The sequence below is a fragment of the Notolabrus celidotus genome, chromosome 17 (genome assembly GCF_009762535.1).
Source record: "Notolabrus celidotus isolate fNotCel1 chromosome 17, fNotCel1.pri, whole genome shotgun sequence".
NCBI classification, from domain to species: domain Eukaryota; kingdom Metazoa; phylum Chordata; class Actinopteri; order Labriformes; family Labridae; genus Notolabrus; species Notolabrus celidotus.
This window is the reverse complement of record NC_048288.1, coordinates 6,282,511-6,295,341: the sequence shown is the minus strand read 5'-3', so window position 1 is coordinate 6,295,341 and position 12,831 is coordinate 6,282,511. Positions and strand designations below refer to the sequence as shown.

General features: G+C 42.1%; 1 protein-coding gene across 1 annotated transcript in view; it reads left to right on the top strand.

Moving 5' to 3' along the window:
• mllt10 (MLLT10 histone lysine methyltransferase DOT1L cofactor) overlaps positions 1 to 12,831 on the top strand; it is a 57,183-nt gene that overhangs the window by 2,567 nt on the left and 41,785 nt on the right. The window contains exons 2-3 of the mRNA XM_034706120.1: positions 3,469 to 3,548; positions 11,269 to 11,323. Of these exons, the coding sequence (XP_034562011.1) occupies positions 3,469 to 3,548; positions 11,269 to 11,323 (135 nt within the window). The remainder of the gene's footprint in view (positions 1 to 3,468; positions 3,549 to 11,268; positions 11,324 to 12,831) is intronic.

Genomic DNA, 12,831 nt, shown 5'->3' with positions numbered 1-12,831 from the left:
CTGAAAATGTGTAGAGGTAGGCTATTTAGGGTCATGCTGCTCCATGCAGGGTCATTTTGCCTATAGAGTTTAAATGTGAAGCCACATTTATACAGAAATATCCCAGCAGCGCTGAAAGAAGCTAACCTGTTCTTCAGGAGCTAACAGAGATGTGTCCTGTTAACCGACAGCGTGAACTCCACACATACATTCAAAGTGCTGGATGGTTCTGTCAGTTACTCTATTAACACAGAAGCTATGTATCTACTGGTTTAACATCGGAGCAACTTGATTTCAAGTTCTGGAATCTTCTGTGAAATGAGGTCAACCTCCTCTACATCTGTATCTCTACCCCCTTTTCACATTGGGTCCACATCAGTACCGTACCGCAGCTCGCTTGTCACCACGCCTTTGAACCAGGGTTGGATATTAGTCATCCACCAAATGCGTGTTTTTGTTTGGTGCCGGGTGAATTTGCTGAACTTCCACAGCCACAGTGTCAGTAAATAAAAGGACTGAACAGAGTGATGTGTGTCAGTCAACAACAAAGACTTGTACATGCTCACTAACCAAAGAGTGACGCCTGCTCCTCGTGTCACAGCCGATGTTTATAGTGACAGTGAACTGTGACTCAGTCACCGGGTAAACTTGTGTTCTCTTGTCTCCAAGTTTGATGTCAGCTAAAAACAGCAACGTGAAGAGGCAGTACATCTCTTTGGGGCTTTAACATCGGCTGTGTGCTGAAGTGTCCCAACACCAATCGTTTGACTTTGGTGACTCGACTAATATCGCCATTGAAATAGTTCTACCTGCTTGAAGACGTGGTTTTAACGGATGACTCGCTCGTCTTCAATCCAAGAAGCGGGCTGAGGGTTTAACTCGTGGTCAAAAGAGCGACCGTAAATATTGTAACTCATCAGAGCGTTTTAGTTCACACATTATGTGTCAAATTCTTCACAATAAGAGTCTCTGTGCGTGATGCTGTAAGGGGCCTTTATTATGAAACAGCAACATCAGTAAATGGGATGATTTCAGCCGCAGGAACTGAACATGACTCCTTAATCAGTAAGAATTAGGACAATGTGTAAAGATATCCAACAGGGGCACAGCTGAGGAACTAAACTACAGACCACACATGGCTATGATGACTCTTCTCATAAGACTGATATAATCTTTAATAACACAGTGCTTCTTACGGCTAACATGCACAAAGTATTCCTATTACCACAGACCTTTTCTACAAGTTCATAATGTAGCCCAACTTCTGTTTCTTTACAAGTTGAAATATTAATATTTATAATATAACTACATGCCTTGTTTTTCTAAGATATATGATGTTACCTTATACTAGGGCTGCAAATTTATAAAGTATTTTCCGTGATCGACCTTTGGAAGTGTTAACGATCAATTATCGACTAATCATAAAAAAGAACGTGAACGTTTTCCATGTCAAAAACAATGCCAAATGTGTTTTTTCCCCCTGAATCAAATTTTCCTTCACGACACAATGTATATACCTGACAGTATTGAATAGATACGGATTGTATTGATCATATTCACTCTGAATATCAGCATGTGGAGCAGGCTCATAATCTCTGCGGACATACAGTCATAAAAGTGAAGGCAGGTCAGGTGTCAGCTGGGAGCACAACTGAGTCATAATCAGTAAGGCGATGGAGAAAAAAGCGCTCGTGGAGACCTGTCACTCAGCCGCAGCCCCCAGCTCAGCGTCTCTGCTGTGCGAAACACCTTCAGTCAGCTGATTCACATCCAAACATGCTTTAAACTTAAAACACCTCCCTGATAGCTGAACCAAATATGAGACCACATGATGTTTATCCCATGTGATAGAAAGTCAATTAAAAAAGGGTTCGAGTAAGTTCTTAACTACCAATTAATCGATACTGGACTAATTGTTGACATCCCTACCTTATACTGTTGGTTAAAGGAAGTGGCATGTAGAATTTGGATTGTTGGAATCAGCAGTTTTCAGTCCTGCGTGCCTCAGTCTTAAAGCGACCGTCTGTCTCACCTGTAACGCCTCTGTTACTATTTCTGATGCCAGCACAGCGGTGGGACGACTTGGTCCAAGCCTCTGTGACATTTAGGTTGGAGGCCAGATTTTACAGACCTAAACTGACATTATGAAAAAAAAGTTGAGTGAGTTTCTGACGTGCATTTGTTACATCGCCCTCTCTACATTGTCCGTGCAATACAGGACTGTAACGCCTGTCAATTTACATGTCATGGTGGGGAGAAGTTGTTTCCCCCACTGCTTTAGAGGTAGTATCAGCAGCGATACACAGCCATTGCTAACGTCAGGGCCATCAAGACGGTGCGTGTCCCCCATCTGTTCTGAAACTCTGTTTTGAAGCCGATCGTCGAAGGGAGCCATATTGGAAATGCTGAACCCAACCTAACAGCTGTCGAGCTAGTGTGACGTTAAGAGGCGGGTCTTTAGCCTCCTTGCTACCAGCTACAGGGTGCTCACCTGTCAATCAAGTCAGTCATGTCCTTATATGGGCAAAACTCGTAATCTTCATATCTTCTGAACCAGCGCGTTAGAAAAAAATGCACCCCGTTCAGTGTGCCGATAGAGAAATAAGCAATTCAGATCTAAACTGTTTTTGAACCAGACTGTAAACATGTTTATTTCTGCTGTAAAGATCGTCTTCTTTGAATGGGTGTGTATGTGGTTTCAGGTGTTTCTGCAGCCAGTCTCAAGCGGATGCTCCATGAACTGCAATTTATAACACTTCCGCATGGGCTTCATATTTTGATTACGACACATTGGGACACCTTCATTATGCTGTTGTGGAATTCAATGTAGAAACCCAAATGCAGAGAGACAGAGTAACAATATCACAATTTAAATAAGAAACAAAAATCCTGCAGAATGTGAGAAAGTGAAAACGTAAAAATAGCACCCGAGTCCTCTCCTGCTTTGTGGCCCAGTTCACGTCACATCAACACAGCACTGAGCAAAATAAAAAATACACCCTCTACCTGAAGACCTGCCTTTTAAATCCTCTCTCACACTCTTTTGAAACGGTTTCACTTTAAAAAGATTGTGCTTTTTGAAGTGTGCTGTAACACTAACACATGGAAAACTGTTCTCACTGATGGTTTGTGAGTTGACGTTGACGATGCATTACCAGTGACTCTGCCGTTGTCTCTGGGGACCTCAGTGTTTTGGATCAGAGGGAACTATGTCAGCTGTTGGTGCAGTGATGTAAAAACAAAAACAGTGTGTTCAGCAGTCTGTCACATCAAAACAGTTTCTATGTTTTCATTCAAACCAGTTCAGTCACAAGTTTGCCGCCTGGCATGCGTATTAAGTCGTCAGAAATGGAGATAATGTTTGTTATCAGATTGTGATGTGTTCAGTGTGGTTTCAGTATTCATGTTGATGTATTCTCTGTGGTTTCAAATGTGATCTTAGTTGTGGTTTTGTTGCCTTACTTACATTCCCCTTCTGTGTCATCTCAGCCTGCTATGGCATCGTGCAGGTCCCCACTGGTCCGTGGTTCTGCAGAAAGTGCGAGTCCCAGGAGAGAGCGGCCCGTGTGGTAAGTCACACTATCCATTTATTATTTATCATAAATGTGTGGACTCCTGGAGAAAGACTGTTTGGTAAAAATGGCGAACTTCCCTCTTTTAAACCGAGCTGTCGTTCCTCAGTTTTACAGGAAAGAGCGTCAGGTGAGGGCTCGTATCTTCTGCGTGTCTGTCCACAGGGCTCGAAACACGTCAGTGGAAATAACACAATGCACAGTACTTCAGAGTACTATGTGTCTCTGAAGTCTGGTTCAGTGCAAATCATTACAACCCAAGCAAACAACACAACGTGGAGTGAAAGGGACAGACCGTCTTGTGTTGTTTTTTGATATGAGTCATCCTTGGTTTCTAGATATTACGTGTCATGTTACAGGAAACACACGCATGTTAAAGTGGGTCATTATTTAGACAGCCTGTAGTTCCTAATATTTGTTACAATGTGCTTCTGAGTAAGAGAAAGACTGAGTGCCTGTCTCCACTCACTGTGTTTTTCTGCGCTTGTCGTGCCTATGCTCTGCAGAAAACCAATTCAGTTTTTCGTTTAGGTGCAGAAGGCCCTCAAACGTCAGCTGTTTTCAACTTTTGGAATACTGGTGCACTCGTCAATGCCACCTCTCCATCACCAACCAATTAGAATCAAGAATGCATGGGACCTCTGATATAAACAACAATGGCTGAGCTCTGTATGGAGGAGAAACTAACCACACTCATTATTTTGAGGGTACATTTTCCAGCTCTGCAACTGCTGCTAATACTAAGACAAGACTTTCATCAAGTGTTCCATCAAATTTGTCGGTGCAGAAAAATGAAAGAGTTTCAGGAGGAGGGACGATAATTGCACAATCAATATAACTCAATCCAAAACTTGTTCTGTTGGCTTAAACCCTGAGAAACACAATTTCAACAAAAATGAACAAGCATTTATTGATCTGAGTTTACTTCATGCCAAAAAAGTGAATCGCATTGTAATGCAAAAGTGTCCACAGCCTGAATCCCACTCAATGAATAAGACAGATGTTATCAAGCCTTCCATTAGAAAGAATTACTTACACACTAAAGGCTGAACAGCAGAGGTTTGAGGATACCTGGAGGCCGTTCATCAATCATGTTAAGGATTTAGATTGAACAGACTATCAAGTTAATGACTGATTTCTACAGACTATGCTGACGCCAAGCATGTGGATCTGAATATTTTCTTTAATTAGCATTTATGGCAATTATATTCTCTATTTTATTAAGTTTACAAAATTGATTTTCTGTGGACGAGAGAAGCACTTTGTTTTGTGATTGTTTGTAAGTTTGTTTGTTTCATATGTAAGAATATTATGGGGGAAAAAAGATTAACAAACAATAAGTATACAGAGCAATTTAGAACAGATCTTATGGTCACTACTAAGGGAAGCGTAAGTGCCATGGAGCAACTTCCCTGACTGAGCACCAGTGACCAGCGCTCTGAAATTGAAGTCATTTTTTTCTTTATTTAACCAGGTATTCACATTGAGATTAAAATCTCTTTTTCAAGAGAGTTACAAACATACATACAACTACAGAAACAGCACAACACGGACAAATCACAACAGTCAATATTTCTAAAACATATTCAAATACACATGAGAGCTGCCAGCTCACAGAATGCAGTTAGTGGACACAGGCCCTAATTCTGCAAAATCAATTTGTTGTTGAATTGTGAAATAATCATAGACTGTTAAATGCATGGACGTAGATGCTGTGACGTCACCCATCTGTTTCTGAAGAGGAGTTTTGACGCATGAGAAGGGGATCGATGATGGTTGCCATATTGGAAATGCTGACTCAACCTAACTCTGGTCGATCTAGTGTGAGGTAAAGAGGCGGGCCTTTAGCCTTTTCACTAACAGCTACAGGGTTCCTGCCTGTCAATCAAAGCAGCCATGTCCTTATTTAGGAAAACCTTTCAGTTTAATATCTTCCAAAAAAATGAGTTATATAAAAATGTATACTGTATAGTGTGTGCCAATAGATAAATGACAAAACCGTTGTTGAACCAGGCTTCTTCTGCTGAGATAGACTTCTTTGAATTGGTGTGTATGTGGTTTCAAGAGTTTCTTCGGCCAGCCTCAAGTGGACGCTTGAGGAACTGCAGGTTTTAACACTTCCGCATTGGCTTCATATTTTAAGATTGGAGGTTGCAGCTTGGAAATATAATGCAAAGTTTGAGGCGATTTTTTCATACTTAAAGCTAGGGTTGGTAGTCTCGGAAAACTAGCATGAATTTGCATGTAGCAATTCCTCAGGACTCCGTCTAACCCCCCCCCTCCTCCCTCGGAGCTCCTCCAAAACGACGCCCCCCTGCTCACATGCACGAGCGCCGCTGACTCATGACCATATGATGGTGACTGATTGAAAACCGGTCCTCACCAAAACATTATCATAGTGAAAGTTAAAAACACAAACAAACATGGCTGCTGTTAGTACTTACAACTGTCATTCTAGCATTATCCAGTTGTACTGGTGACACGATATCAGGAGAAAAGTTATAACACATATATAAAACTGTAACAGCTCTACTGTTTGTTAAACGTGTTCAGTGTAGATGCTCTTAATTCATACAGTGTTGACAGTCAGTGAAGGCATCAGGAGAGGTGTAGAGTGTGTGAGCGGGAGAGAGGAGAGACAAGAGGAGAAGTTCTTCATTCATTCAAACATTGATTGTTGTTTTGTTGGTTGGCGTGATCACGGCCGACAGTGACCGGTTATTAAAACTCAGCGTGTTCACGAATCAGCTCGTCATCACTACAGCGTCCGGACGGACACTACAGTACATCTACATTTCTGTAGGACTTACTAAATGTCATTAATTATTTTGCTTGTCAGAGCCCCCGTGGTGAGAGCTTTTTAGACTCTGATCCGGACTACAGTCCTGAGCAAAGCACCTCATCGGGTCAGAGGGGACAGGCCCGAGGTCGAGCGAGAGGGGCAGTAAATAGAGGCAGGGGAAGTAGAGGCAGGGGACGGGTACTCAAAGTACACGCCGGGGAATTGTACGTGCAGGAGGCGTGCAGAACGGCAGGACGGGATTTGATTGGTTTAAAATTTTGGGACCCAAAAACGGTGATTGGTTGGTGTTTTCCCTGGTTTACTCTGGCTGTAGATAGTAGCTTTTTTCACTCTTTTTAGGAACACATTATGTATTGATTGCCATCAGGACATAAAGATCATTTTAACCAGTATAACAAAAAGTGTATCTAAATCTGATTACCAACCCCAGCTTTAATTAGACAAAAAAAATTAAAATATTGAATCTAAAATGATTAGCCCATTGCTTATTTGTCTGTAGTGTTGCGTTCTGGAAGAGATCGATTGTATCACAAGTGCACATAGACGTTCTTGCAATGGCTTCTTTTCAAGAGCAGCTGCCTGAAATATTTTCTCATAATAATCTGTATCGGTATTTTGTACAACATGCCGCCATATTTCATCAAATGCGTTTAATCCTGATTAAAAAGCTCCAGAAAGATTATCATAAATGATGTCTGAGTACGGCCGGCTTACCACATGTGCCAAATGTCACTTGTTATTGTTTGTCATACTACATTGTTTAACAGTTCGCTCTCTTGTCAGTAGTGTAATGCTCCTTTAAATGTCCAAGCAGGAACACCAAATATCCTAGAGTGTAGGATCAAACTGACCCGCTCCACAGATCTTCGTATCACGTCATTTAAGACGGAACTGATTGAGTTTAAAGCTCAATTGTTTTACATGGTCTCTAAAATTTGGCAGCACACCGGTATCGATGCAGAGTTTCAACTTCACGTGACCTCGGAAAACTTCTGACGACCTGTCGAGATTTTGTCAGGGCGAGATTTACTCTGGTAGTTGTTGATACAGGTGCTAGAAATGATCTGCCCCTCTTGCAGTAGTCATGTGTGCTCAGAGGGCAAAGTTTCTCCTGCAGAAATTTAACAGGATAACAAGATTTTCCTCCAACCCATTAATCTGATGAGGAGTAGCAGGTTTGTCATTTATGGACAGGTACAAAATAAGTGTAGGGGAAAAACTGACAGCATTAGAGTCTCTTTAGAAAGGGAGAGAGACGGGCAGTGATCCCTTTTTTTAAGAAGAGTCCACAAACTACTCTGATGGAGTAATCCGAATCAGATGAATGGTGAAGTCTATATTTCATGGATCCTTTGTTGTGTCTGGTGAAGGGATTCGTCCCTGAAGGATTGGAGCAGTTTTATGAGATGGAAACATTCATCTTGTCTGTAGTCTGCATCATTGAGTCCAGACAGACTTTAAGTCTAACATGGAACTTCCACCAGATCCGTGTCCGGTCCGTCTCCGATCCGCTGCAGTCCGGCTCAGTGCTCTCTCGTCCGTTAACAACCGCTGGTTGCGCTTTCTGAATGCAGCACAGAGCAGAAATAGAATTCTTGTGTATCTGATCCGGAGGGCTGCGACCTGCCGGATCAGAGACGAAGCTGGAACACAATGGAGTGGATCCAGTGGAAGTTAACAAATTGACTAGAATAGAAAGCTATGAGATCCGGTGCTGTGACGGATCAGAGACGGACCGGACACGGATCTAGTGAAATTTGAGCGTAACGCACACACAGTATTTATTAAAGTGACATCACCTGTTGATCAGAACTGAACAGCAGAGACGGCAGCATCATTTTATATCAACTTCCACCCTCATTAAAGTGATGTACTCCAGCTGTCTGGTAGTTTATATCACTGTTGCTATAACATATTATAATGCTACTTTATATAACAGCATTATCATAAGCACAGTTTAATACAGACACTGTCACTGGATACAAGCATCGATTTTTTTCCTCAGCAGCTGCCCTGAGGTAGTCTGCTGTGCTATCTTTAGTGAGGCGCTCATCACTGTGTGTGTGTGTGTGTGTGTGTGTGTGTGTGCGTGTGCGTGTGCGTGGCAGCAGCAGCCTGAATGAAATAGCAAGCAAAGGTTACATATGAATATGACTCCATAACGAGCTCTAACCACATGTCTGTAGTAACACCTCACCAGCCCTGAATTTCACCACGCTCTCCTCTGAGCTCGTTCCTTTCCCTGCTCATTGTTGTTGGTAACTTGAGCTCATCACACAGCAGAGAAACTTTTTCATTATGGACCAGGTGATCTACTCTACCCTGGTGGCCTTAAAGTGACGCATGCCAAAACTGCTGACATATGATATGATTAAAGATTGCCTCTTTTTTGTTCCCTGCCTGTTCTTAAGAAGTGATTAATCGTCAAACTGGTTGTTTTAGTGTTTGGAGTCTAACGTTGTGGAAGTTGCACTCCTCATTCATTTAGTTTTTTTTATATACTTTGTCACTATGCTTACAAGAATCAGTGTTATTCCTACAGGTCACATGTGCCTGTAATGTTAGATTGAGTGATGTCTGACTAAAAATACTCAATAGGGAGGTCCCGATCAGCTGTTTGGGCATGGATTTTTTTATATTGAATATAGATACAGAGTCCCCATCCGATCAATCAATCAATCTTTATTTATATAGCGCCAAATCCCAACAAATGTTATCCTCAGACTCTGTCCAAACAGAGCAGGTCTAGACCGTACTCTGTGTTCTATTATTAACAAAGACCCAACATCAAGACAGGATAAGATCCAGTCCCATCTTACAGACAGGACTCAGTCTGATCTCATCTTAATCCACCATGAGCAGAGCACTTTGCAGCATTTAGCAAGTTACAGTGGCAAGGACAAACTTCCTTTAACAGGCAGAAACCTCCAGCAGGACCAGACTCATGTTAGACACACATCTGCTGAGACCGTGTTGGAGAGAGGGATAGAGGGAGATGAAGAGAGAGAGAGATGGATAGTTGTAGTTTGTGGAGTCTGGTAACCCCTCAGCAGCGGGCCGTCCGATGCGTGTGTTTGTATTTTTTTCTGAACAAAAAATAAAGTAAACAAAATGACAAAAAGATATCAAAATGTAATTTCTTCCAGCTAGCATTGATGTAAAACTCATCACCTGTTTTAAATGCTCGGCTGTACGAGACCTACGAAACTGGTGTGCATGCAATACTGCACGCTTAAACTGGAGGCAATGGTGCTGTGAATGCAACTCCTAGAATGTAACTGTTTGACATTAACAACCTGATCGGCTCTGATCAGATAGTTGAGATCGGGATCGGGACGCCCCTCATAGGGATGAGCAATGATTTTCAAATATTTAAATTTTCATTCACTTTGTAAAAATCGAAGAGTTACTTTGAATATTTTCTCATTTCAAAAGTAAACATTTTCATCGCTTTTACTGGTGCCTGGTTGTAATACGGTATTCCCACCAGACGGTGGTTATACAGCGTCTTAAAGCTGTTTGCTAACCGCATTAAGTAACAGAAGAAGGAGAATGCTAACTGCATTCTGCAACAGTCGCAGTGATGTTCTCAGTTTCTGAATCTCACATTGCTACACACGTATGTCCAGAGACTGAGCATGGCTGTAAACAACAGGACGGGTGTGCATGCCAGCTTACCGCGTCTAAATGTTTATTTTTCTCAATAAGACGGAGAAAACGGGACACTGTGAGTCTAAAATCTGATCCTGTTCAGTTGTCCTGTTGCAGTAAATCCACATGTTGTAGTCTGAGTCTTCACTCTATGACCATGCGTCCACAGAGATTATTTATAAGCCTGCTCCTCATGTTGATATTCAGCGTGTTTAACATTTTAAACACCTCAATATGATCCGTAGCTGTTTAATACCGTCAGTATATACATTGTGTTGTGAAGGAAAATTTGATTTTAGGGGAAAAAACACATTTGTCATTTTTTTGACATGGAAAACGTTCACGATTTTTTAATGATTAATCGATAATTAATCGTTAACATTTCCAAAGATCCATCAAGCAGAATACTTGAAATTGACATCCCTAACTTAAAGAGATTTACCTTATTTGTTTTAATATTTAACACTTTCATTTGGGAATCGTTCACTTTCCATTTCTCTATAATTGTTCTGAAATTTTCCAACAAGGTATTTTTGTACGCTGATTTTAGTTTGTTTACAAGGTACTGAAAAAAAGTGTGCAGTGGTTTTATTTGAGTTACAACACACCTTAAAAATGAAAAAGGATTACTTTGTTTACAAAGAAATATAAGAGAAGAAATATATATTCCAACTGTCCATATCTGAGAATTGAAATAAAGTAATAGTTATTTAAATTTTGACTTCAATCCAGTTTTCTATTAAATCGTTAGAGAATCGTGAGTGAATCGTATCGTGAACCAAAAGTTGGGATTCGAATTGAATCGTGGGTTGAGTGTATCCTCACATCCCTAATCTGGATATGTGTGATTGCAAAGCTGTTCCATCCTTGTGTCTGCCCAAGAAAGGTTTATTTATAATGCAGAACAGGACCAATGTGCCATTACTTAATGGAGCGCTGATCCTCTTCTTACCTCTACTTTCAAGTTAATAAAACATCAAAGGTTTCTAACATAGACATTTCTGGTGGAAGAACCTTACCTATCTTTTGTGAGAACTTAAAAGGGGGAACAACTTTGCAAGGGTTGCGGTCGATAAGCAACATCAGAGCAGCAGAAGTTGCTCTAACTCTTGTTTTCGCTGATACACACGAACATGAGAGCAGATAGTGAGGGAGTTCTCCTGGCCAGGGCCATGTGTCACTTTATCTGACACACTGATATGTTTACCTCTTACTCATGATGACGCTGTCGTATCTGACCTGATGTTTCCTCCTCACCCACAGAGATGTGAGCTGTGTCCCCACAAAGATGGAGCTCTCAAGAGGACGGACAACGGAGGTAGAATTCCCCCTCCACACACACACACACACACACACACACACACACACACACACACACACACACACACACACACACACACACACACACACACACACACACAGAGACTCACACATGCACACACACACATCTGTGGTGAGCCTCTTGTGTGTTTTGTCATTAATTGCGTGTCACCGGCAAGTTTAAGGGGTGTGAGCGTGCTGGGAGAGTTATGTTGCTGTTTGTTGTGTGTGCTGCCTCTCTTCACCGACTTTGCCAGTCTGTGTTTTACGAGACTCTGTGTGTGGGTGTGTGTCTGTGTGTGTGTATGTGTGTGTGTGTGTATGTTTATGAGGGGGCGGGCCAGGATGGGTATAGTGCATGGCCTGTGAGGAGTCTCCTCTCTGGGTTCATCGGGAGGTCAGCTTGGTGGAGACTGTAAATATTCTGTGTGTATGTGAGTGTGTGTGTGTGTGTGTGTGAGTCAGAGAGCAGCACAGCTGTGGGATTGTGTCCAGGCCTGCAGGGAGGCATCAGGACAACACTAACACACACCGTTTTACTACTTTCTCTTTTATTTTACCCTTCCCATGACCCCTCTCTCCCTCTCTTTTTTTCCTCCCATTTTTCTCTCACCGTCTCTTTCCCCCCGACCGTCCGTTTCTCAGCTCCTGTCAGTTCCTCTTCACTTGTTGATCTGTGTGCTAGTCGCTGTTATTTCAGGTGGGGCGGTAATAAAGCAGAGTTAAGGTATTAGTCTGACATGGATCTTTAATCTTACATCTTAAAAGAAAGAAAAGCAAGAAAGAGAGACACAAATTAAATCTAAGGCTGCTTGCATGGCCCCCTTCTTTTGGTGTTGCTTAGATTTTTGATGCCGATTTAAATGTTGGTGCATCTATTAAAGCACAATTAATCAAATACAAAGGTATAAAGTTTGAAGAAGTAGCACTCACATCAAAAAGTTTTATATATTTTGATAAAAATGAGCAACAGGAAGTGAGAAGATACAAATTTGTCATTCATAAAAATGCTGCGTTTATTTCCAATCAGTCATCAGGTCAACAAGAAGAGCCATAAAACCACCATCACAGACAGACTGCCTTCTGTTATTTCTGTTCATTTGAAATCAGATCTCACTCATCGTCCCGACAGGTCTCTGAGGAATGATGTTGCAACACTTTGTTTGGCATGTAAGGGGTAAAAGTTTGAGCGCTGAGTTAGCGGAGGCAGGCTGTGCCACTTTTATAGTCCTGTTTTATAGGCCTCTTCCAGATTCCTGGAGGGACTTCAAAACAACAACATGCCCCCATTTCACACCCGCCGCCTCCCCTCCGTCCCGCCCTCTGCCCTCCTCCCCCTGTCCCGCTCACCAGGTCAAAGGCAGGTCAGGGGTTCAACTGTAAGTTTAAGCCTGTTTTTGTTTCCGCTACGGGGGAAAAACAGACACCTCCAGTGTGGCAGGAGACTCCCACCTCCATTTGACCTCCCGTCGACCTCCTTCTGCTCCTCCTCGGCCCGTCGTCAAT